This window comes from Micromys minutus (assembly GCF_963924665.1).
Source record: "Micromys minutus genome assembly, chromosome: 30".
Taxonomy (NCBI): domain Eukaryota; kingdom Metazoa; phylum Chordata; class Mammalia; order Rodentia; family Muridae; genus Micromys; species Micromys minutus.
The window spans coordinates 24,241,297-24,269,059 of NC_137965.1; the positions used below are offsets into that span (position 1 = coordinate 24,241,297).

General features: G+C 42.4%; 1 protein-coding gene across 1 annotated transcript in view; it reads right to left on the reverse strand.

Moving 5' to 3' along the window:
• Positions 1–619: 619 nt before the first annotated feature.
• The window catches only part of LOC308439829 (sperm motility kinase Y-like), a gene marked incomplete at both ends in the record, with an annotated part of 71,709 nt that continues 44,565 nt past the window's right edge, over positions 620–27,763 (reverse strand). The window contains one exon of the mRNA XM_080941742.1: positions 620–2,172. Coding sequence (XP_080797868.1) covers positions 620–2,172 — 1,553 coding nt within the window. The remainder of the gene's footprint in view (positions 2,173–27,763) is intronic.

Here is a 27,763-nt window from a genome sequence, read left to right on the forward strand (position 1 = left end):
TTCCAGTTGAGATCTTGGAAAGGAATTATTTAGAAAAGCATTCTATCTAAATCTATGCATTAGTAGGTCTTAGAACAAAAGCATAATATGATGCAAAAAAAAAACCCTATGCATGAATACAGGAGCCTGGACATCATCAAAAAGCTGCAAACTATTCAATGGCAATCCTGGTTATTAGCTTTGGGGCATACTAGAATGTGATACTACATTTGAAACTTTTAAGAATCTGTTCTGCAGCCCTTCTGATTGATAGACACATGTGCTTGGGCCAGTAATGCCTGGAAGAATCCATGAGCCCATGGCCCTCTAGTCCTCATTCTGTGGGAGCTATTAGCCTTAGTGGGAGATGGAGGAAGAGGGTCCGCAAGACAGTTTTATAGAGTGGGTTACAAATTTCTCATCTTGTGTCCCTCTTGGGAAGAGGAGAAATTCAGTAGAGAGAGAATACTTGGGGTGTGGAAGAATAGTAAATTTCTTTGAGAAGATAGAAAGGTAGGAATTGTGGGGATAATGGAAATCAGAGACAGAGGAGGGAATGGCACAGAGCAAAGTAGGAAGGATAAAGCTCAAAGGTACCTGGGCTCTGCCTGCTGCCCATTCTCTCCACTCCCTCTGTAGCTCATTCCTGGGAGGAGACTCTGCTCTGTCCCAGGCGAGGTTCCCTTCGTTTTGGTAAACAGCAGAACAACTTCCTGATGGCCTTTCCTATCTGTTTGGCCCTGGCCTTAAAGCCTCTGGGGCGGCCCCTGCTGGGGATGGGCTTATCCTCTGCTGAGTTAGTGTGGGTGAGATTTTCCTCAGGGTTTTTACTGCCACAGCTCTTGTCACTGAGCCTGCTTTTGGAGTTGATACAAGGAACACTCAGGGCACGTTCCTGGCCTTGGTCCTGTGTGGTTGTCTTTTTGAGTGGCCCGTGGAGAAGATGACCATGCACGGAGGATATTCTGCCCCCTCTTGTACTTGTCTTCTGGCCATAGGCACACAGTTGAGCTTGGGTGGATGAGAAGAGCCGTGTGTTAAGGACTGGCAAGCTTTCGGACCTTTTCAGTCCTAATTTGAAATTAGCATTGTCCTCAAGGGAAGGGAATGGTGCTGTAACAGGATTTACTTGCTGAGCCCGGGTTGGACAGCCATAGCCCTGGAGAGCCTGTGCTTGCAGAAAATAATAGGCTGCCATGGTTTCATTGTATTTGCGATTTATTATGGAGTTGTTAATATCTTGGGCCTGGAAGCCTATACATTTCATCACCTGTAATATTTCTGGCTGTGGACAGAGGGAAGGCAGTTCCACAGATGGTTGTGGGAAGGCTTTCCAGTTCTCTGTCAGCCAGGGGTGTTTCATCACCTCTGTGATGGTTGGCCTGTACCTAGGGTTCGGTGTCAACAACAGGCTGATTAGGTCATCAAGTTCTATTGAAACCCCCCAGGGGGCAGGATAGACACCAGACACCACCTGTCTTTGCAACTCATGGGTATCAATTGAGTCAAATGGCAACCTCCCAACAACCATTAAAAATAAATCCACACCTAGAGTCCATATGTCACTTTTTGCCCCATCATAACGATGGCCAAGGAATATTTCAGGGGAGATAAAGGCATAAGCACCACAGTGCTTGTCGAGCATTTGGCCAGGTTGTATAACTGTACTCAGGCCAAAGTCTATTATTTTCACTTTGCCGTTCTTATCGATCATGATGTTGTCTGGCTTCAGGTCCCTATGGACTATACCATGTTCATGGCAGTAACTCACTGCTGCTACTATCTGTTTAAATATATCACGGGCCTCGTCCTCCTCTATGTGGCCACGCTCTTTGATGTACTGATATAGCTCTTCCCCTTCTGCCAATTCCATGACCAGGTATAATCTTTGTTTTGTTTCGATCACTTGTATGAGGGAAATGATGTTGGGGTGATCTATCTTCCTCATGATATTGGCCTCTGTCATGGCTGGCTGGAACCACTGTAGGTTCTTCACAATAACTTTGATGGCTACGGGGGTGCCTGTTAGCCGGTGGTGGGCCAGGACGACCTTGCCGCAGCTCCCTTTCCCGATGGTCCTCAAGACTTTGTATTGGGAGTGAAAATGTTCCTCCTCAGCGATAATGGGCTCGGGGTTTGGGGCTGGGAACTCCTCCTCACTAGGTGTAGGCATTGTATCACACCTAATGCTCCCTAAAAATAACATAAAAAGAACAGCATCAAAATCATGAAAAAGATGTAGGAAAACAGAAGCTAAAGGTACTACAGTGCTACCTAAAAATATGTGCTTGAAATAAAAGTAAGTGAAAGCTAGAAAAATACAACAAAATGATGAAAAACATATGGCAGAAAAAGAAAGTTAAAAATCTTAACTAAAACCCTACTAAATATACAAACCAAAGTAGAAATTCACGACCATATAAATACTAAATATAGATGATGTATCTAAAACTATAGTTGCAAACTGTGTGATTGGGAGGGCCACAGCTGCTCAGTTCTGTGTGTGGTTGGATGCTGACTGAAGAAAAAGCCATATGAAAGAAATGAGAGGGGAAAGAATTAGCATAAGACAAAACAAACAGAAAATTCTACCCCTTTAGGAAAAATGCTATTTACTTGTCATCCCCAGAGCAAAATATTGAAAATTAAAATTAAACAACCATAAACAGTACTATACTTAAATATCATGACTATTAAACAGTACACCACGGACAAAAAGACAAAGTGTCACAAAGAGCAAACGTGTATAAATATATATGATAACTTACAGTCAATAAATGTAGAAAGCAGGACAATGTCAAAGAGGAACCAAAATACATTGGAAATGGAGATAGACCGAAACAGCCCAATATGCAAAAGCAAATCATCAAAACAATAAAATACTACCGGAGAAAATAAAAATAAGCACAACAAAAAGACCAAATAAAGCTTAAGGTAAAACAGCACCAACAAGAAAACGAGCAACCAGTGGCCTGGAAAACATATAGTTCTTTTTCTTGATCTCATGGCAAAATCAATCAAAGAATTAATAGCCAGCCATCAAACAGGCCTTTAATCTGAGATTATGGGGTTGGTGTATTACTTTTCTGGAAGCCACTGGAGGCCAGCTGCAGGCCAATGTGAGAACCTGTCTTGAAATAAGGATGATGCCTACCTTAGGAAGAGCAGCCAGGAGTTTCTGGATCCTAAGATCACTTGCACTGAGGTGCCGCTGATACAGATAAATAGGGCAAAGGGGATGGGCCAGCGCCTTTAGGCACCCAGGCACACACACACACAAAGGCAAGTACACACACACACACAAGCACACACACACACACACACACACACACACACACTTACACACAAAGGCAAGCACACACACACACAAGCACACACACACACAAACTCTTACACACACCCAGATTCACACTACACACAATTACATAGGAACTGGCACACACAAACAAATCTTCAAACACACACTGCACTCACACACAGGAACAGGTATACACACACACACTAACAAACACACACACAGAAACTGGAATACACACACTCACACTCAAGAAAATCTGTAAACACACACACTTCTACACACAATGATTCATACACATTTACACAGCACAAGTAGAAAGCAATAAGACCACAAACAGCTCAATAGATACAACAAAACCGCAGAGAGCACCACTCCTCACCACCTCTCAACGCACTCAAAGAAATCCAGGCCTGGCCACAGCTTAACACCTGTAGGCTGGGCCGCCTCACAATCCCTCCTCATGAGGTCACAATGGACCTGTTCTGACATCACTGGGAAGGACTCCAAGGCTCTGGCTCTGCTGGGCTATGGAGACTAACATTAGGCTTGTACAGATCAAAGCCTGTGGGATGTTTTGCTGTACTCAGTTCTTCAGTTTGAGTGTTTGCTGTGCCCCCTGATTTAAAGTCCTCATGTCTACACTCAGTGTGACAGCATTCCTCTGAATTCTCACTCATTGGCCTCAAATTGATGCTACCACTTAACTTTAAGACAAAGCTGTGTTTCTAAGCTGACACATCAAGGAAGACACTGTTCTTATAATTCCTCAGAAAGGCTCTAGGTTCTCATGAAACCCCTGAGACAGGGCTGCAGGAATGTGCAGAGCACTTGTCTCCCAAGGGTGAGGCTTGAATTTGAAGCCCCAGAATCTATATCCAAGTTGGATGCAGCAGCAAAGTCCATCAGCTCAGACTTCCTAAGGTGGAGGTTGAATGTGAGGTGAAATTTCATGGTTTCATCGATTTGCATTTCCCTGATGACTAGGGAGGTTGAGCATTTCTTTAGGTGCTTCTCTGCCATTCCTTATTCCTCAGTTGAGAATTCTTTGTTTAGCTCTGTACCCCATTTTAAAAATAGGATTATTTAATTCTCTAGAGTTTAACATCTTGAGTTCTTTGTATATATTGGATACTAGCCCTTAGTAAAGTTCTTTTCCCAATCTGTTGGTTGTTGTTTTGTCCTTTTGACAATGCCCTTTGCTTTAACAGAATTTTGGAATTTCATGAGGTCCCATTTGTTCATTCTTGATCTTAGAGCATTTCAGGAAAATTTCCCCTGTGCCTATATGTTCTAAGTTCTTCCTGGCTTTCTCTTCTGATTGTTTCATTGTAACTGGTTTTATATGGAGATCTTTGATCCACTTGCACTTGAGCTTTGTACAAGGAGATAAGAATGGATCTAATTGCATTCTTCTGCATGCTGACTGCCAGTTGAACCAGCACCATTTTTTTTTTTTTTTTTTGAAAATGGTATCTTTATTCCACTGGCTGGTTTTAGCTCCTTTGTCAAAGATGAAGTAACCATAGGTGTGTGGGTTCATGGATTTTTTTTCTCCATCTTCAGTTCTATTTCATAGATCTACCTTTCTATCTCTGAACCAATACCGTACAGTTTTTCATTTTTTTTGACTATTTCTTTGTAATACAGCTTGAGGTCAGGGGTCAGGATTCCCCTTAACGTTCTTTTATGTTGAGAATAGTTTTTGGTATTCTAGGTATTTTGTTATTTCAAATAAATTTGCAAATTGTTCTTTCTAACTCAATGAAGAATTGAGTTGGAATTTTGATGGGGTTTGCATTGAATCTGTACATTGCTTTTTGTAAGATCGCCATTTTTACAATGTTGTTCCTTCCATTCATAAGCATGGAAGATATTACCATCTTCTGAGGTCTTCAATTTCTTTCTTCAGAGACTTGAAGTTCTTGTTTTAGAGATCCTTCACTTGCTTGGTTGGGGTCACCCCAAGACGTGTTATATTATTAGCATCAATTTAAAAAGTGATGTTACTCTAGTTTATTTGTCAGTCCATTTATTCTTTGCGTGAAAGACAACTACTTATTTTATTAGTTAATTTTTGTATTCATCCACTTTTCTGAAGGGGTTTTTCAAATGTAGGTGTTCTCAGGTAGAATTTTTTTTTGGGGTCAATTTGGTATACCATCATATCAAGCTCAGATAGTGATATCTTTACTTCCCCCTTCCTAATTTGAATCCCTTTGATCTGCTTATGTTGTCTAATTTCTGTGTCTAGAATTTCCAGTACTATATTGAATAGGCAGGGTGAGAGTGAGCAGCCTTTTCCTGTCCGTGATTTTAGTGAGATTCCTTCAAGCTTCTCTTTATTTAGCGTGTGTGTGTGTTCACAGTTACAGATTTAGTCATTTTACATTCCACTGCTCTTGTAACACTGAGTTACATTAATCAGTGCTGGTCTGACTTTTAGTATTAGATTAGACAAGGTTTATGGAAATACCTTATTTTTAAACAACCTCCATAGTTAAACTAGCTTAGTTGGAGTTGCCTGTTTACTGAAATTGAAATCACTGGCTTTGTTATTTTCTTTCTCCCTTTTTAGTGTGGGTAGGTACCACTAGGCATATAAACACATCTGTGTACATAGGTTTCTACAGAGGCCTGAGATTGACAGGAATTATGCTAAATTACTCAACCTCACTCATTGAATGAGGGTCTCTGGATGACTATGCTGGCTTCCTTGTCTTCCTAGTGTTTATGTCATATCTGGTTAAGCACTGAGCCATCTCTTGTTCCCTTATTCATTTCTGAAACTCAACGTCAAGGAAATAGTTGGTCCCTTTTGTACATGAAATTATTTGTTGGATTATTACTTTTTTAATGTTTTTTAAGTTGTAATCATAACTCTTTGTCCCAGGTTGTTTTTAGGCCTATGCCACTGTCTCTGCTTTTTTGTTTTAACTTATTTCTAGTTGTCTGAGCTCAGATTGGATGTTAAAGGTGTGGTCAGACCACAACTTAGCTGTAGTTTTCTAGGCCACAGTACATAAATTGACTCAATAATGCACAACAATGAACAAGTCCCACTGAATCCTTACAATCCTAATTAAAGTTTACTTAGACTACTTACTTGTATTTTGATGCATAATCTTTTGTCTTATCATTTTGTGGAGCCAACATGCAGACTTAACTAGAAATTCTGGATCACCTGAAAACCTGAGATTTATAGAGTGTCAGCTCTTTTTTTCCAAGGAAATGATGTGTCTGACAAAGTGAAAGCTTCTGGTAACTTGACTGAGCTTGAGAATGAACTGAACAACAATGGAGGAGAAAGAGGAAACCTGTACTCAGGCATGTCTGCCATTGGCAGTGGATTTGTGTGTGTGTGTGTGTGTGTGTGTGTGTGTGTGTGTATGTGTGTGTGTATGTGTGTGTGTGTGTGTGTGTATGTGTGTGTGTGTGTGTGTGTGTGTATGTGTGTGTGTGTGTGTGTGTGTTTCTGTGTGTGTGTGTGTGTTTGTTTGTGTAGGTGCCTGAAGAGGAAGGAACAATTCTATGTCTAAGGGACATTTAATTTTTGTTTCTGAATGGTTACAAATTAGAGACATTCCATTTTAAGAAAATTTGTTTTACTTTACCAAGAAATATCCTGTCAAGTCCTTAGTGATCTGACTCATGTGAAGTTACCCCTTTTTGTTAGCCTTTTTGGGGGAGTCTTGGATCCATAGGGTAAAATGAAGGGCTGTAAAGATGGCAGGGTGGTTCCTCTATGCCATCTTCTCCCATTGTCATTCCAAGGCTAATAGGCCAAGAAATTATCTTTCCCTTCTTTTTCTGAACTCCATTTGGCTACCAGACAGTGACAGCTGAGCAGTTCAAAGCAGTACTGAGTCATAGTGGACCCTGTCTGCAGGAGACAGGGCTCTCAGCGCAGGCCAAATGCTGCCTTTTCATTCTATCATATTTGCATGAGGTGGTTAGATGGCATTTCTCATGTAATGTGCACAACACATCATTCTTGACAAATAAATGTGAGCCTCCTGATCAATTCTAAATGCTTGACATTGAATATCAAATTAATAAATCAAATTTGAAAATTCTCATGAAGGTTCTGAGGATTTAATCCTAGGTATTTTATTTTTATAAAAAGCAAATTATCATTAGAATAATCACTGGTGGAAATTAAAGATGACAGTTTGCTAGAAATTTACCTAGTATTTCAGAGGCTCCAATGGTCTGGAGCTCTCTAATTACACAGCATTCATGTAGGTATGAGCAAAGACATCTGAGAAAATTGAGGACTTATGGGTGGCAGACAATCATAGCTGTCTCAGAAACTGTAAGTTTAGTAAAGAGAGTTTAGATACACTGTCAGAAAAGAAAGGAATGCTTTCCTGTGCCTACTGTAACTTAAATCCTATAAGATCACTTCTGGCAGTGGAGTCTGCATCTCTTTCCCAGAATAGTAGAGTTATTTAATTTTAATTCCTGAATTTTGTACTGCTCTTCCTCAGCTGAGTTGTGCGAGACAGACCTCAGTTTACTTATTTATTGTGAAAGCTGACTTTATGATTTCAAGCACATTTTCTTTTTGAGAATCCCCTAATTTGGGTCCAGATGATCTTTCTGTATATGTTTGTGCATCAGGAAAATATGCACACTTCCTAATAAACAGAGTCATTCCCAACCCCAGTAACACATTTTAATATGAGCTATATGCTAAATTGTTGAGATGCAAGCATAAATATTTTTATGTTTATCCAGTTTCCTAAGTGAAAGTGAGTCTTTGCCGTTTCTTTTGTAAGAGAATAGAAGGGCCCTGAGAGTTGAAGGATGTGCACACTTGTCTTGCCTAGGAAGTACATTCTCCTTGTGTGTGGAGCACACTGGCAGCCTTTGGGCGACATGATCATACCTCCCAAAGAAGAGCAGGTTCCTGCTGTGGCTAGTACAGTGTCCAGAGACACTGGAGGTCCTGTGATAATGGAGGTGCTTAGGTAGTAAAGGTCTTTCAAGAGTGAAGGACCTGTGACAGGGGTGGTCCTAAAGCAGTAGAGGTTCTGCAACATAGGAGATGCTTTAACAATGACGATGATGGGACAGTGGAGGTCCTGCAACTATTGAGGTGCTGAGACATTGGAGGTCCTTAGACAGTGGACATACACAGTAGGAATCTGGCAAAATCTAGTTTCTGAGACAGTTGATTTTCTGCAGCTGTGAAGGTAGTGTAAGTATGGAAGTCTTTCTGACTTTTGAGGATCTAAAACAGTGAAGGACCAGCAACTGTGGACCACCAGTGCTATTTGAGATCCTGGAATTTAAAGTTCCAGATACAGGGGAGGTCTTGTGACTCTGGAGGTCCTAAGACACAGGAAGTGCTGAGATACTCAATGTCCTCTGACAGAGGAGGTCCTTATGAAAGTTAATTACTGTGACAGTGGAAGTCCAGCAACAATAGTCAAACTGTGACTAGAGATCATGAAAATTGGAGAATCTGAGACAGGGAAGTTGCTGCAACACAGGAGGTTCTACAACAGTGGAGGTCCTGTGTCAGTGTAAGAGAATGAACAGTAGCCTTCTTCAACAGGAGATGTCCTGCTAAAAGGTCCTCACACTGCTTGTAAAGAAGAAGCAATGGTGCCATCAGAAATGAAGGGGCAGGCATAATGTTGATGGTCGACCTCCCTTTCATCATCTCACTTTTGCAAGTAACTGAGTCTGAGACAAGATTATGCCTTGTTACAGAGCTGGTAGGAGTCAACAGTTATACAAATACATCTGAAAGTGTGCATAACTTGTGGAGAACAAACACAGAGAGATATTTAGGAAAATAATAGCAAATAATCAGCTGCTGTCATGGGAACAGAATAGTTTACTGAAACTTGAAAGCAGATAATATGGGTTGGACAAGAGGGTAAAAGTACAAGTCATAGACTTTGACCTTTGAACTCAAATGAAACTTGATCAAATGAGGAACCAGCACTGTGGTGCTTACTTTTTAGGTGCCCTTGTATTCTACCTAGACAAATTTTATGATAGTTCAGAGAATGACTTAGAAATAGTCTGATATTTCATGGTAGTCGGAAAGGTCTCATTTCATTCTACAGTCATACAAAACTGAGAAGACAGGTTTTGGCAGGTTTGTATCCTGCTCTTGAGGGGTGTCAGAAGAGTTAGAACACCTGATTACCCATTAGAAGTCAACCACATATATACAGTGACAGTCACAGTTTTGATAATGAAACCGAAGTTCAAGGAAGACAGGATGGTGTTCCAAAATCCCTATGAGGAACTGATACTGCTCATGCTAAACTCTGGAATTGTGTAAGGAATGTAATGTATTGAGTTTCAAGAGCAGAATATGAAAGATTCTATACATAAAAGAAAATATAGTCAGACCATGGCATCCAACTTTTCCATCAGGCAGAGTATAGACTGAGCTGCACACAATAGGTTCAATCAGTGAGGCCAGTAATGCATCCATTCCACAGTCTTGATGGTTCTGCTGCATTTCTAGAATTGAGAAGCAGTAGAAGGCAGCCCACCTTAGGTACATTGGAGTCATCCTCCCCCAATGGCCTAGTTTTTTCCTATGTCCATAATAGTAGTCATAGAGAAGACAGAAAAGCCACTGGGCACAGCCTTTGTTTCAGGCCACTCTAGATGACACCTACACAGGACAAAGCATACATACATGCAAGGAGTGTCTTCCTACATTCACTCAACAAGCAGCCTCAGGGAGAAGAGCAGCATCAAGGAAAACACAGAAGACAACCTATTTCCCTCTGTGCCTCAGCAGGGGGTAAAATTGACCCTCGAAGGGCCTGGTCAGAGGCTATAAGGGATGGAGTACGAAATTAGAAAATGCCCTAATGAAGCTGTGTTACTTCTTTTCTCAAAGAAAGAAATACCATCTGGGCACAACTGAGTCTCTACCCAGAAATGAGGCAGAGTGAGAACGTCCAATGAATAAGCAACAATCAAGGCCTAGGTACATTTGTGCTTTGTTCTACACAAGTTGTTCTGGGGTGGTTCCTCCTTTGTCTCTGGTTTCCATGTTCTCTAAAATTGTCATTTTCTTAATTTTCTGTAAATACAGTATGACTCTTCCTCTGTTGCAATTTTTATCTCCATTGTGGATTACAACTCTACCTGGCAGAATTTCAATATGACTGATGTGTACCCCACTCTCTAGGGTTGTCTTGCTGACCCCATATCTTTACCTGAACTGTATCACCCCAGAAAGACAACAGCTTCCACAAGGTAAGGACCAGAGGGTTATTTGCTCATGGATATTTTGTAGTGACTACAGGTCCTAGCACATGTGACTATCAATTACAAGAGATGCAGAAAAAGTATTAGGGTTTCAAAAGGAACATCATATTTCATTAAGTCTCAAAACTAATAACCACCATTGCCTTAAAAAGAAATCAGGGGATTTGCTGCAACAGTGCGGATTCTGATAGAGTAATCCTGCAAACACAGGGGAACTGAGATATTGAAGGTTCTGTGACATTCATTATTCTCCAGCATTGCTGGTACTGAAATAATGGGGGTCCTGAGACAGTGAAAATGAAGCTGAAAAAGTGGAAGTCCTGTGAAAATGCAGGTGATTCAAGAGTGGATGTTCTAGAGCAGTTGAAGTCTTGGACAGTAGAGGTCCTGTGCCAGTGGAGGAGCTTGGAAACTGCTTTACAAATACACATAGAAGTTTGGCTACCTAAAGTTGGAAAAAGCAGGGAAATGTCTTGCAAATAGCAGCAGCTATGATCTACTGCATGGACACAGAATAGTTCACATGTACCAGAAACCATGTAATATTATGCTGTATAAGAATGGAAAGGACAAAATCATCAACTTTGACCTTAGTACCCAAGTTCAACCAGGACAATGCTGAACCAGCTCTGTGGTGATAAAACTCTTCATGCTCCTGACCTCTTCATAGGAAAAACATATAATGGTCCAAAGAACCACATATGGATCTTAGAGTAGATTTATATTTTATGGTAATTAAAAAGTTTTGATTTGACTCTGTCTTCAAAGAAGAGCTGAGAATACAAGTGGTGGCTGGTATGTATCCTGCTCACTGTGAGGTCTCAGAAGACCTGGAAGTCCTGGTTAGCCTCTTAATGACATTCTACCCCAGATACAGGACAACAGTCATAGATCTGATGCTGATGCTGCTAGCAGTCAATCATAGGAGCTGCAGAAAATTTTTTATGTTTTCAAAGTAACATTCCATTCCACTTAACCTCCAATCTAATAACCACCAATGCCTTTGAAAAAGTTACAGAAGAGTTGCTGCAACAGTGCAGACACTGGAGCATTGCAGGTACTGCAACATTAAAGGTCTTCAGACAATGAAGATGAGACTAGAAAAGTGAAATTCCTGCATCAATGCAGGTGCTGCAAGAATGCATGTCCTGCAGCAGTGGACATACTTGGACAGTTGAGGTCCTGATTACTGGCTATACTTGGACAGTGGAATTCCTGCAACAGTTGAGCCTCTGCAAAACTGGCATTCCTGTGATTCTGGATGTAATGAGACAATGGAAGGCCTGCAACAATGAAGGTCCTGTGTCAGTAGAGGTCCTGCAAAAGTCTACTTGTTGTCAGATTGAATGTCCCTTGGCAGTGGAGGACTTAAGGCAGTGGAGGTTTTGAGACATTGGACGTCTGTAACAGGTGAGTCCATGAAAGAGTGCACTTGCTCCAATATTACAGCTCTCCCAACATTGCAGGTCCTGTGTGACCTGGCTTGCTGGGCGAGTAAACGATATAGGACAGTGGAGATCCTGTGTCAGTTATGGACCTAGAACATTTAAAGTTCTGCAATATTGGAGGTCCTGAGACAGTGGAGAAGAGCCCAGGACATTTGAAGTCCTGCAAAAATGGAGATGCTTGAATACTTCAGGTTCATAAACAGTGAATGTCCTGAGACACTAGAGATCCTGCAATAATGGATGTGTTTGTTTAGGGAAGGTCCTTGAGAATGTTGTTCCTGCGACATTGGAGTCCTGTGACAGTGACTGTCCTGTAACAATTAACATCTTTCAACAGTGGTGGTCCTGGAAAAGTGGAGGTCCCCAAAGAGTGGTTTTGAACTGACAGTGCAGGTCAAGTGAAAATAAACATTTTGAATCTGTAGAGGCCTTGCAAAAGTCTTGTTGCTGAGAGAGTGGATGTCCTGAAACATTTAATGTCCTGAAACACTTGAGGTGCTGCAACAATGAAAGTCCAGCTATAGTGGATATCCTGAGCCAGTAGTGGTCTAGCACACGGAGTTGCTGAGCCACTGGAGGCCCTGTGAAACTGGAGGTGCCGAGATACATAAGTTCCTAACCCAGTTGTGTTCCCTGTAACAGTTGCGGTGCTGCAATAGTAGAAGTTCAGTGACAGTTGACATACTGTGCCAGGAGAGGTCTTGCAAGGTGCAGTTTCTGAGAGAGTGAAAGTCCTTCAAGAGTAGCAGTCCTAAGATAGTGGAGGTCCTGAAACAATGGAGGTGCTGAGACACTGGAAGTCCTTCAAATGTGGAAGTCCTTATAACTGTAGAGGTATCGGGACATGAGACCTCTGAGACTAGAGGTCCTTGTAACCGCTGAGGTATTACGACAGTGAAAATCCAGGGACAGGTGACTTTCTGTGCCAGTAAAGGTATTGCAATTAGGGGATTTGAAACAGTGGAGATGACTGACACTTAAGATCCCACCACAGTGAAAGTCCTGTGACATTGGAGATGGTGGGACAGTACAGGCCCTAGAACAGTAGAGATAATGCTTCATTGGCTGTCAAAGTGCTTGTGAAGAAGCAGCAGTGTGCCAGCTAATAAGACAAAGACCGGGACCATGATGATGGTTGACCATGCCAACCCCATTTTGCATCTCCAAACAATTGAGTTCCAACAAGAGGCTGGAGCAGGTAGAGTGCAACAGTTTTACACCTCCATCAAAAGTGTGGCTACCGAGAGCAGGACAAGGACAGGGAAACATCTTGCAAATAAGAGGAACCATGAGCTACTGTAATGGGCGCAGAATACTCACAGGACCTTAAAACCGATAATGTTACATTGGAGTAGAATAGAAAAGTCAAAATCATCAAATTTGGCCTTAGAACAAAACTTGAACCAACTCCAGATACACACTTACAAAAGCAGTTACAAAGGCAGTATTCAAATTCCCTAACTGTGGGTGGAGGTGTCACCCCCTGGGGTGAAGTCTATATCCTAAGGTAGCTAAAAGCAGGAACAGGAACAGGTGTGCAGTAGGATTGTGACTGGGCATTAGTATTACAGAGGAAGGTGTGTTTTTCCAAAGCCTAGGTATGTGAGTGGGCAGTTCAGGTAATCCTTAGCTGATATGATGTGGGATAACTCTCAACACAAGCCCTGTGTAGAACTGAAAACTCTCAGTCAACACCATGCAATTATGGAAGCAATGTAATATATTGGGTTGCAAGCCAAGATAAAAAAGATTCTTTACATAAAAAATTTAACCAAAACATGGCCCACAGCTGCTTACTGCAAAAGCAGGCTATCCATGTGAATGTTTGCTTAGCCCATGCTTATCTAGTGAGTCCAGTGAAGGCTTCACACCTTACCCTTCATGAGGATTATGCTTTCTCTCTATGACTGAAGAGGATTGAATGTCAGCTGATTGTAGTCACATTAGACTGAACAAAGTCCAATGGTCTAGTGTCTGCCTATGTCCATGAGGCTAGTCACAGAGGAGGCAGAAGAGCCACTGTGACTGGCCTTCTCTTTATGCCACTCCAGATGTCAGCCACACTGGGCAAAGCATAATATTGGCAGGAGTACCTCCTTCCTTCAGTCGAAAAGCAGCCTCAGAGAGAAGAGCAGCAGCAATGAGAAGAGAGAAGCCAACCTACTCTCCCTCACTGCTTTAGTAGAAGTCTAGCTTAAGTGGACATGATGTACCAGTAGAGGTCCAGCAGTTGGTGGTTTTGAGACAGAGGAGGTGGCTTAACAGCAGATGTTTTTCCTGAGTGAATTTAAGACAGTGCAGTTGCCGGAACAGAGAGGTCCTGCTACAATGGCCATCAATGTATTTGTAATGGAGAAGAAATGGTACCAGAAGGTAATGAACATGGCAGAGATGATGTTGATGGTTGACCAACCAAACATCATCTTGTTCTTCCAAGTAATTGAGACCATAACAAGAGCATAGATTTGGAACTTAGGTTGAGAAACAACTGCTTTACAAATACATCTGAAAGTATGGCTCCCTAGGGTAGGACTATACCTAAGTAATACTTATGCAAATAATAGTAGTCATGAGCTACTGTCATGGGCACAGAATAGTCACACATCCTGAAAAGAGAAAATACTATGTTTGATAAGAATATAAATTTCAAAATCATCAACTTTGACCTTAGGACCCACCTCGAACCAGGGCAAATGTTGCCTTTGATCTTTTCCTAAGCAAAAGTTACTGGTGGTCCATAGAACCACATATAGACCTTAGGAGTAGTCTTATGTTTTGTGCTAGTCATAAATATCATATTTAACTCTGTTGTCATTCAAAAGCTGAGAATACATGTTGTGCCATGTTTATCCTTCCCATTGTGAGATGGCATTAGAGTGGGAGGTCTCCTTAGCCACTTAATTAGAATCAACCCCAGATATAAGCCAATAGTCACAGATGTGATGATACAACATGGTTTAAATAAGAATGGTAAGTGTTCACACCGATATATTTCAAGTCAGACCCTGAAATTGTGGAAGCAATTCTGGGTTCCAAGCCAAGATACAAAATATTCTTTATATCAAAGAAATCTTAACAGATCATGACATTGTACTTCTTGCTGCAATGGCAAATTCTCCAGGCACATGGCTGCACAACCCAGGCTAAGCCACTGCGTCCAGTTCTGGCTCAGTTCTATCTCTTCAATGCTGCTGCTGCTGCTACTACTGTTACTTTTTCTCTATGACTGAAGATGAGAAGAATCAGCCCGCCAAAGGCAATGAAACTCGTCATCCTCCAACAGTCTAGTTTCTGCCTATGTCCATAATGCTAGTCATAGAGGAGGCAGAAGAGCCACTGGGACTGGCCTCCTCTTCAGGCCCCTCCAGATGGCCCTCACTGCACAAAGCATACATAGTTGTCAGGAGTGTCTCCTGAATTCAACAAGGAGCCTCAGAGAGAAGGGCAGAAGCATTGAGAACACAGAGGACAACCTACATTTCCTCTTGTCTAAGGAGAGGGTAAAACTGACCAAGTAGGGGTAGGCAGAAGCCATAACAGATGGACCAAGATATTAGGAAATGCCCTGATGAACCTGTCTTGCTGCTTCTCATTAAGATTGAAATGAGGCCTGTGGGAGAACAGAGTCTCTCCCCAGAAATGTAGCAAACAGAGATCTCCATAGAATAACAGCAGACACAGCCCAGGTACCTTTGTACTTTGTCCTACTCAGATTGCTTTGTGCTGGTTCCACCTGGATCTCCTTTCTATTTCCCATAATTTTTTTCTTCTTACTTTCTCTAAGCACTATATTATTAATTATCCATCCCAAGCCTTCTTCCTCTTTGGGATTTCTCCTCTGCCCAGCAGGGACTCTTTATGACTATGTGTACTCCACTCTACAGAGTTGTCTTGCTGTTCCCATACCTTCTCTTGGACTGTATCTCCCTGGAAAGGCAACAGCTCCCACAAGTTGAGTACTAGAGGGTTAAGGATTCATAGATTATTTCCATGGGCTACCAGTCCTCGCTCACATGTCCATCAATCACAAGAGCTACAGAGTCAATTCTTATGTTTTCAAAATAACATCACATTCTCTTGAGCTTCAAAAATGATAACCGACAATGTTGTTGAAAAACTGATAGTGGCGTTGCTGCAACAGTTCAGATCCTGGGACAGTGTGGGTTCTGTAACAAAGGATAAACTGAGAGAGTGGAGGTACTTCCACATTGGATGTCCCGCATCACTGAATATCCTACAATTTCGGAGGTCCTGAGACAGTGAAGATGCTGCTTGGACAGTTGATTTCTTGCAATACTGGAGGTCCTGCAACATTAGAGGTCATCCAACAATGTATTTCCTGAATCACTGGAGATCTTGTTATATTGTATGTGCTTGGGCAGGGAGTGAGGGTCCTTTAAGGCTGGAGGTTGTACAACAGTGGAAGTCCTGGCACAGCAAAGATACTAGGATAGTGGTAGTCTTGCAACAGAGGAGGTCCTGTGTAAATGAACATCCTGCACGAGTGGACATCCTTCAAAACTGGTGGTCCTTTGACATTGGTGAACTTGCAATGGTGGAATTCCTGAGACAGTGGATTTGCACTCATAGTGTAGGTCTGGCAACAGTGTATATTCTGTGTCAGTAGATGTCAAGCAAAGGTCTAATTGGTGAGAGAGAGGGTGCCCTGAGACAGTTGAGGTCCTGTAACAGTGGGAGTCTAACTGTAGTACATACCCTGTGCTAGTAGAGGTCCAGAAAATTTGACTTAATGAGACAGTGGAGGTCCTGCAATATTAGAGGTTCTGCAAAAGTTCAGGTCCTTAAACTATACAACTACTCCAACATTGGACTTCCTGCAACAATGTTAAGTCCTGTGAGAGGTGAGATGCTGGAACAGTGAAAGTTATGGGACAGTAGAGGTTCTATGACACTGGAGGTCAGGACACAGTGAAGATGCTGAGACACTGGAAGTCGGGTGGCAGTAGAGGTCCTTGTAACAGTTGAGGTGCTGTGAGAGTGGAAGACCAGCAACAGTGGATGTCCTGTGTTAGTAGAGTTTCTGAAAATTGTAGCTGCTGAGACAGTGGCGGTCCTGCTATAGTGCAGGTCGTATGTCAGTGAAGGTTGTGATAGTGGAGGGTCTGAGACACTGGAGGGCTTTGTAACAGTTGAAGTGCAGTAAAAGTGGATGTCCTGGGTCAGGAATTCATGTGCCAGTAAAGGTCTTGTTTTTGGAGGATTTAATACAGTGGAATTGTCTGACAACAGTGGTCCTACTATAGTGGAGGTCCTGTGAGTGTGGAGTTGTTGGGACAGAATGGTGCGGGGGGCAGTGGATTGCCTGCTACACTGGCCAAAAAATTGCTTGAAAAAAAAAAAAAGCAATGAGGCAGCCAGACATGACCACAGCAAATATAATGATGAGGTTCGACCACTAGAGCATCATCCTGCTTCTCCAAGTAATGGAGTGTGAGACAAGGCTCTGCCTTTTTATGGAGCTGGTTAAAGGTTAACAACTTTACAAATACTCCTGAAAGTCTGGCCACCTAGAGGAGCACAAGGTCAGGTAAATATTTAAATAAATATTAGCAGCCTTGCTCTACTGGGATGGGCACAGCATAGCTCACAGGGCCCTGATACCGTAATATTGTGATGGACAAGTTTGGAAAAGTCAAAGTCATCAAATTTGGCCTTAGTACCAAGTTAATCAAGGGCTAAAGCTGAACCAGCAATATGGTTTCTAACAACTTAAGGGCCTTAAGAGGATGATTATATTTCATGGTAGAAAGAAAAGTCCCATTTGATTCTTTTTATAAACAACAGCTGAGAAGACAGGTTGTGACCAGAGTGTACCCTGCCCACAGTGGGGTGTTAGAACAGACAGTGGACCTGATAGCCTCTTAATGATAGTCAACACCAGTTATACCCTGACATTTACAGAGGTGATGATGTACGCCTGAATCCGGAAGACTGGAAGTGATTCCCAAATCCAAATAAGGAACTGATCCCCCCATGCCAGATGCTGCATTTGTGAAAGCAATTGAATATCTTGTGTTTTGAGACCAAGATATTGATCATTACATCAAAGAATATATAACCATCTCATGGCATTATATTGCTTAGGGCAAGGGCAGGCTTTCCAGTTGCATGGTTGCATAACCAAAGCTAAGTGGCTTTAGTTATAACTTGATTCCTGCCCATTGCTGATGTCACTGTTTACCCTCTAGGACAAAATAGGAGTGGAAGACATGAGCTCACACTGTGCACATTGGACTCGTCATCTTCCAATGGTTTAGTGTCTTTCTGTGGACATAAATCTAGCCAAAGAGAAGACAGTAGAGCCAAAGGACCTCACCTTCTTCACATCAGGCTGCTCCGGACAACACCCACACTCAGCAAAGCATACGTACATGACAGGAGTGTCCCCAGTAGTCACTCAACAAACAGCCTCACAGAGAAGAACAGCAGCAATGAGAACACAGAAGACAACCTACTATCCCTCTTTTTCTCTTGAGAAGACACTACTGTCTAAGAGCAGCAGCCAGCTCAGGCTTTATAGGATGAACCATGAAGTTGGGAAACACCCTGATGAAGAACTTTTGCTACTTGCCATATAGCAGGGGACAGGCAGGGCAACAATTCCAGCACCAATGGCAATGAAGCATTGTTAGTCTCATAGTATACTAAGATGGTTGCCAAATTCCATTTCTGATAGGAGTGCCTTAGCTTTATGAATGTCTCAGACCTGGAGCCTCATACAGGTGGCTTCCCAAAGACTATGTGGCACAATACAGCCAGGGAACCCATTGCAGCACCAATGGGGATGAAGCTTCTGACCTCTCATTGTATGCTGACATTGCTGGAGTCTTGAAAACATGCTGAGGAAGACATTGGTCATGTGTCACAGGCATCTTCTCATTTTTCACTCAATACCAACAACACTGTGGAGATCAGTGGCACTTGGGGCCCAGGGCTGATGGGATCCATCCCAGCACCTGTGATGGGTGTGTCCTTAGCTCAGGGATGTGAGAGATGATCACCAGCTGAATGTGTTATGGCTCACTTAGGGTAGCAGGTTTCCTGACAGCCCTGGCTCACTCCATTCTGGAATGGCTAACTGACTGTATCCATCGCGTTATAAAAGCATTGATGTCTACACCTATGGTACTGAAGATTCTCCATCCTGCTAAGCTGGGCATAGCTCTACTGCACTAAGCCCTTCCAGTAGATGAAAGCAGATGCTCAATGTAGGGCAGGCTAGTGGTTCAGATCTCTAGGCAGAAACCAGAATTCAAAGAAACAAAATACCCAAGGGCTGTTGACAGCCCTGTGTTCCAATGTTATTCCCTGGGGCTGGAACCTTTGTCATCCAGGTCTCTTGGTTTCCAAGACCTGGTCCATAGGCAAGGTGGGTGGGTGTGAACAGGTCCTATCACAGTACCACATAGATAAAGAAGGCACCCTTTGGTAGGCCGTGAATGTCAGTGGGCATGGGCCAGCTGCTCACTAGCAAAACCTCTGTCTTTTACAAGAGGACCCAACATGGGGGTCACAGGAGGCAGTGTGACTCCTTTGATACAGCTGAGCCTCACCAAAGGCCACGCAAATTTAGGGGGAGGGGATGGGAAGGGAGGAAATGAGTCTAGTGTTAAGGACATTTACCCAGGGATTGGAAGTTTAGGGCATGGTCTTGCTGGTCCATAAGGTGACAGCCCACTGCTCATGGAGGTGTGGAGGGATCAGAGCAGCAGAGCTTTAATCCACATTTCCTCTCACTCTACTCAGGCTGTTGAGCACCTGCTCTGTGGGTGTGAGGGCTGTGGGTGTGAGGACACACTGATGCAGAAGTCCTCACAGAAGGAACAGCAAGTGTCTACCGGTTCTATATTGCTTATATGTGACTGCCTGTTGAAATTATTTTGATGTATGAAAATATATCAGATCCACTTTCTGAAGAACCAATTATTTGTGTAACCAGTATAATGTAGGAACTGCAGAATCAATGGGCCTCTCATCTCTTATTTTTCCACGATCTGGCTGCTTCTTATCACCTACAGACTGACTTACTGGTTGTTTGTCTATCCACATCTACCATCTGCCACTTCCACCCAGGCTGCAGCATAATCCAGGAGGGGGCAGAGATCCCAAGTTACATTGTCACATATCTCCCCTAGTTGACACATGGGACACAGAGAGAGGGCCAGGTGACTGCCATCAGGTCTCAGGACCTTCCTACAGATGGCTGAGCTCCCAGAACAGTCTCACAAGATTTATTTCACCTTATCACAGTGAGCCTGCCACACATTCCCACTGGCTATCTGGGGAGAGACCTCTAGGAACACTCAGAGAACAGATAGTGTGGTGCACTCTGGGATTGGGTCCTTTCCAGATCTAATCTCATACCTGAGACCGTAGAGATAGAACCAAGTCATTGTCATCAGAACCCACTGCCTGCCCATAAAGAGCCTAACACACAGGTGAAATATCCCTCTTGAGCCCACGGGCCATCAGACCAACCGGATTGATGAGAGCCAGTCAGAGACAACAAGATCACCTATAATCATAGATAACAACATAGCAAGAGAAAAGTTCAAGAACCTAATTAATTGAAACCAAGACAACTTGGCAACTTCAGAACCCAGCTCTCCAACCACAGCAAGTAGTCCATTTCCCAACACACCAGAAAAATAAGATTGAGACTTAAAATTATATTTCATGATGATCATGGTGGTCTTTGAGGAGCACATGAATAACTAACTCTATTAAACAATTACAGGAGATTCAGGAGAACACACATAAACAAGTAGAAGGCCTTAAAGAGGAAACAAACATCCCTGGAAGAATTACAGGAAAACACAATCAAACAGGTGAAGGAATTAAAAATGTAAATAGAAACAAAGAAATCACAAAAGAGTCAGCCCTGGAGATAGAAAATCTAAGCAAGAAACCAGGTGTCATAGATGCAAGGATCACAAGCAGACTCCAAGATATGGAAGAGAGTATCTCAGGGGAAGAAGACAACATAGAAAACATTGACACAATAGTCAGAGAAAATCCAAAAACCAAAAAGCTCCTAACCCAAAACATTCAGGATATCTAGGAAACAATGAGAAGACCAAACCTAAACATAATAGGTATAGAACCGGGGGAAGACTCCAAAGTAAAAGGCACAGAAAATATCTTTAGCAAAATCATAGAAGAATATTTCTCTACCCATAAAATTGAAATGACCATTTCCTGTGCTTCTTTAAGTGTGTTATTTATTCGCTTCTTAAGGAACTTCATCAGTATGTTGACGTATTATTTTAAGTCTAAATCTTGTCTTTCTGGTGAGTTTGGATATCCACTATTTGCTGTGGTAGGAGAATTGGGTTCTGATATTGCCAGATTGTCTTGGATTCTTGCACTTTCCTCTTGCCATCTTTTTATAAGTGATGCTAAGTTATCTTGTTGTCTCTGATTGGAGCTTGTTTCTCCTGTGTGTCTGTGGACTACTGGTCTCTAGAGAGAGAATGCTATTGGGTGTTTGGCTCTCTGGAGAGGCTGTGAGTTCTGCTAGCAGTGCCCAGTCCTGATACTACTGGAGCCTTGAGCCAGAAGTGTCTGTTCCCAGGCAACACCTACACCTGCACCCTGAGCATTCTGGGTGGTCTCACTCAGGATAGTCAATGAAGAGTGAGTGTGGACTCACTCCTGGTATCAGGACTGAGAGACCTCATGGGGCTCTTCCAGGTATGCAGCAATATGCAGGCTGGCCAGCCTCCAGTCCTGAGGAAACTGGTCTGGCTCTGGCTTTGGACTAGAAGTGTTTGTTCCCAGGCAGCACCTCTACCTGGGCCAGTCCCAGGATAGTCAGTGGAGAGGGAGTGTGGACTCATCCCTGGGCCCAGGAATAAGAACTCTCTAGTGGATCTGTGTGTGTGTATATTTATAGTTAGACATTTGGTCATCTTAGATATCCTCTGCTCTTGTAACACTGAATTACATTAATCAGTGCTGGTCTGATTCTCAGTATTAGATTGGAGACGGTTTGTGGAAATGCCTTAGTTTATACTACTTTCATAGTTAAACTTACTTACATGCAAAGAGTTGCCTGTTTACTAAAATTTAACTCACTGGCTTTTGTATTTTCATTCTCCCCTTTTAGTGTGGGTAGGTACCACTAGGCATATAAACACATCTGTGTACATAGGTTTATACAGAGGCCTGAGATTGACAGGGATTATGCTAAATTACTCAACATCATTCATTGAATGAGGGTCTCTGGATGACTATGCTGGCTGCTTTGTCTTCCTAGTCTTTATGTCATCTCTGCTTAAGCACTGAACCATCTCTTGTTCCCATATTCATTTCTGAAAGTCAATGTCAAGGGAATACTTGGTCCCTTTTGTACATGAAATTATTTGTTGGTTTATTACTTTTTTAATGTTTTTAAAGTTGTAATCATAACTATTTCAGAATGATCTAATTCATGTGAAGTTACCTGTTTTGCTAACCTTTTGGGGAGGGTCTTGTACTCATAGGGCAAAATGAAAGGCTGTAAAGATGGCAGAGTGATTCCTCTATGCCATCGTGTCTCATTGTCATTCTAGGGAATAAGCCAAAAAATTATCTTTCTCTTTATTCTCTGAACTCCTTTTAGCTACCAGACAGTGACAGCTGCGCAGTTCAGAGCAGTACTGAATCATTGTGGACCCTGTCTTTAGGAGACAGGGCTCACAGCCTAGGGCAAATAATGCCTTTTTATTCTATCATATCTGCATAAGGCAGATAGAGGAAATTTCTTATATGGAAGGCACAACTCATCATTCTTGAGAAATGTGAGTCTCTTGATTAATTTTAAATGTTTGATTGAATATCAAATTAATAAATCATTTTTGAAAATTGTCAAGTAAAGTTTGAGGATTTTATACTAGAGATGTTATTTTTATATACAGCCAATCATCATTATACTACTCACCATTGGAAATTAAAATGACAGTTATATCAGAAAGTTCCATAATATTTCAGAGGTTCCAAAGGATCTAGAGCCCTGTAATTACATAGCATTTATGTAGTTTGGAGCAATGACTTCTGAGAAGGTTGGGAGCTTATGGGTTTCACTCAAACATAGCTTTCCCAGAAATTGTTAATTTAGTAGGATTTAGATTCACTGTTGGTAAATAAGGAATCTGTTCCCGTGTGTCCTGTGACCACAGTGGCATAGGAACACTTGTCGCAGTGGAGTCTGCATCTCTTTCCCAGCATAGTAGAGTTACTTAATTTTAATTTCTGAATGTTGCCCTGTTCTTCCCCAGCTGAGTTGTGGGACACAGACCTCAGTTTGCTTATTTAGTGTGAAAGCTGACTTTATGATTTCAAGCACATTTTCTGTTTGAGAATCCCCTAATGTGGGTCCAGATGATCTTTCTGTACCATACTCTTCTCTTACAAATCTGTACATCAAGAAAATATGCACACTTTCAAATAAACAGAGTCATTTCCAACCCTAGTAACACATTTTAATATGAACTGTATGATAAATTGTTGAAATACAAGCATAAACATTTTTATGTTTATCCAGGTTCCTAAGTGAAAGTGAGTCTTTGCTATTTCTTTTGTAAGAATAGAATGACTCTGAGAGTTGAAGGATGTGCACACTTGTCTTGCCTAGGAAGTGCATTCTCCTTGTGTCTGGAGCACACTGGCAGCCTTTGGGTGACATGATCATACCTCCCAAAGAAGAGCAGGTACCTGCTGAGGCTAGTACATGTGAAGACAGATGCACTCAAGAACCTGCCAACATGTGAAAACCCTGCATGTGTGTTCGTGAGACCCGTAGTGATGTAGACATTGCCATCCCTGGACTGTGAAGTCAGATGTGAATAGGTGTGGCAAGAGCACTTGGAATAGTGTGCAATACTGTGGGGGAAACACCCAAAACTGCTGTTCTTTTTCATTTCTGCTGTATTCCGTTGCAGCCTTTTTTAAATAAAGGTTGTATCTATTTAAGAATATTTTCTATTGTTTTCAAAGTGCTGACAAAGTTTGAATGTGTAATGCCATCATGAGTGTTTCCTATTTCTATTTGTCACTGAAAGAATGAATCATTCCTTCCTTTGTCTATTGGTTGTTTTCTCCCTGTGGGAAAGTCCTCTTTGATCAGGTAACCAGCTTAAGACTAAGGTAACATTTATACTAGGGTCCCTTGTGAGGGCTTGATCACCTCTGTGTTCATTCAGCATCCCAAATGACTTCTGGGACCATGTCTGCTTTCAGTGCCCCATCTTGGTCCCTGGATTATCAAACCCCACTTACTGATAGTACATTGTATAAAGGGTGACCTGGTCATACATGTTTCAAGTGTAAGAACCAAGGCATTTTGATGTAATGAAGGTATGTTTTACTATCATGACACAAGGCACACTGACCATTTTCAGAGCTGGAAGGGTCAGTGGGATGCTGTTCCCTTCACCCTCATGCCTACTGTGCTTTTGCAGGGGGCAGGGCAGCATCCAGATTTCAGGGCTTGGTGAAATGCAATGAAGGAGTTGGGAGTTGCTAGTCAAAAGGTACAAAGTTTCAGATGAACAGGGGATGACTCTGAATAATGTTATATAAACAAGTATTGCACTAAGTGTCTTATAAAATTCAAAGGAATTTTAATGAAGGAAAGTCATGTTTGAGAGTTAAAGAAACTTGTTGGGAACTTTTTTGTAATAATCAGAAGTTATGTATTAGCATTTGTGTTTTTCCATATTTTAATTTGTTGTGGTTTTTAGCTCTATAGAGGCATCCTTTCGAAACCAAGACTTGGTGCTGACCCAGGACCATATCTATTCCTCTGCACCCCTCCCTGTTAGTGAGATTGTGGCTCTAGCCTACTGTGTGCTCTGGTCTGTTTACAACTTCAATTTCTCACAAATCCTACACAGAACTTCCTCTGTGTATTCCCAAGTAATAAAATGATTTCACACACAAATACTTATGGATTTGTATCTATGTGATACAATTAGAGTGTCGGGTAATTGTGTTTGTATATGAAAGTTTTCAATCTGTTTATTCAGAGTACTGGGAGGTAAGTGCCAGTATTGAGATTGTCTTAAGGTTTACACCCAGTACTGCCCTTTCTCACCCAGTGAACCCAGGCAATCCCATACAGGGCCGGTTTGGGGACCAGAAGACAGAAGCTGACCACAGGTGTGTATAACTATTAGCAGTTAGAGAGATGAACACGGGACCTTTGGGGGTTGATTGAAGGACCCTACAAGATATTATCGGTATGGCAGGCTCTCTTGAGATGGTAGAGGGGAAGAGGAAGGGCCTCCACCATGAGAAGACAGGATCCTGTGTGGGCTGAGAAAGAGATGCCTCCAGGTGAGCTGGGTATTCAAGGCCACAGTAAGGTCACTGTATTCTACAATGACTGTGGAGACTCCGTTGTTCTTGATAAGGCAGGAGCAAGGTCCCACGTTCCATGAGCCGGTAAGATAGACTGGAAAAGCTGCTTGTTGGTAGGCAAAGTACGCATGCTTAGAAGTGTCCAATCAAAGACACCCCCACCCAGGATTAGCCACGCCCTTAAACCGTTACTGAGGGGATTTTCAGAACAGGTTTGGCAGTATCAGCATCAAAATGTGGTGAGTGTGAAGAAATACCCGGAGTCTGAAAAATGGCCCCTTCTGCTCTCAGGAATGTGGGGAACTAGGAAAACGGGCTCAGCTTCTTTGCACTGAGTTGTGAGTCTTACCCTGAGCTCCCTTGGGATGGAAACACACTTGTTCAGCTTTGTTTTCAGGATCTGCCGGAGACTGAACTGTTTTCTCGCAGCTGCCCTTGAGCTTCATGGTCCTTTGACCAAGGCTGCAGCTGAGGGAGCAGTGTCCTGTGAGACTTGGTAGTTCTGAAGAGCAGTGATTCTCCTCACAGGCGTGTGCTCTTCCCGGGCTGGCTTCTCTTCCACTGTTAGTCCATTCTCTTCTGCAGGGTACAGCAGACACCTCTCACCACAGTTACTGGGTTTAAAAAAGTGCAAACTGAGGTGATCAGAAAATGTTTCACAAACACCCCCGCAGACTGCCACAGTCCAGGGGGAATGCAGCACAGTTCACATGAAGACATTTTCTGTTTGGTTGGATGTTCAGCAGGCTGTTCATCTTCCTAACAGACTCCTCTGGGGTAGCAGACCCTCCCTGACTCTCTTGATTTTTACATTCCTTCTATTTTTCTTTTGATGTGAAGGGCTCTTTTCTTTCAGGTTCCCAATTCTTGCAGGCATTGGGGACCCCACAGGCACACAGTCACTTGTGTCCTAAAACTGGTGTATGTGGGGGAGAGCAACATGTTTCATTATTCTAACCCATAACTGACCCACTCAGTGGGAATATGAAATAAAAATAAAGCAGAAAAATCAGGGTACGGGGCAGAGGCATGGGGGCAGAGCATCAGAGTAGGAAGGATCCAGAGCTCAGGGAAGCAAGTATGGAAATACAGCAGCAGGAGTAAAGGGGTTGCCTGTGCATGGGGTTTAGGGATCAGTTCTGTCAGGAGCCCAGGAAGAAGCTGAATGTGGCAGTGTTTCAGTTTTACTACTGTCCTCTCTCTGTAGTACCACCCCTGAAGAAGTGACACTAGCTGTTTAAGAGGTACGTAGTTCCTAGAGCATTAGTCAAATCAAAGACTTTTTCTCTGACAGATCCCAGTGTGCTGGAGACCCCTAGACTCTGAAGCCCTAGGGGATGAAAAGGGCATCCACTGTTTTTTTTGTTTTTTTTTTTGTTTTGGTTTTTTTTTTTTTTTTTTTTTTTTTTGTGCCATGCTCACCCTGAGTGAGGATATATGTACCTCCTACTTCTTTTGGAGTAGAGAGAGTAAACATTGGTGCTACTCTGGATAGCCTGTCTGAATGAAGAAGGCTGTGTTCACTCTCTGGCTCAAGAGATTTAATCTTACAAGTGCTACAATTTCACCCCCTAAGGAAACATAAAAGCAGTAACCTGAAATACAGTCTTTGTACTTCTGAATTTGAAACAGGCTATAACCCATCTCTGTTCTTTCTTAAGCTCCTCAGATATCTCAGTTTTGTCCAAAGACAGGCCTTGTGGTAGTTCTGGGGACCCAATACTGACCTGTGACTAGGTGTGTCCCGCTCATGGGTTGGGGAAGTACTGGATGACTATTCTGGGGCCCTTGTATCCACGTAGTAAATCAGGTTTCACAGACCATGAACATAACTCATGATGCAGTACCCATTGCAAGAGCTGCTCAGCTGAAATCATGCAATTCAGGAGGGACTAAAGGCTGGTGACATACAACATAATGCTAATCTTTCTAAGATTCTGAGATTTTCAAGAAATACCTATAAAGCTAGAGAAACTGAGTGTATCCTGAGTGGTATGGAGAGAAAGAACTTGACATCTGTGGTCCCCTTACCATAAGACATAGAATTCAAGGCAGTAAATAGTTTTGGGATGTTTGTATTTTTTTATTAAAATTCAGCCTTTTCTTTTATATTCATCTTTGAAAAATTATTAATTTTTTACATACATTTGTGTTTTACATGTATGTGCATCTGTGTGGTGGTGTCAGATTCCCTAGGAAGTTTGTTGTTTATGGAAAAGTCCATTTAAAACACAAAGAACAACGATGAAATGCAACATCATCAGTATCCCTGTGGGCCCCCTCAGTATTCCCCTGTGAATGTAGCTGCTCTTGAGGCTGAGAGAAACATTTTTGTTAATGCATGTCATGCATTGAGCTACAGCTCTGATGACTCATGTCCTATGGCTACCAGAGTACCTGCACCCAGCCATGTCACCAGGCAAGCTTG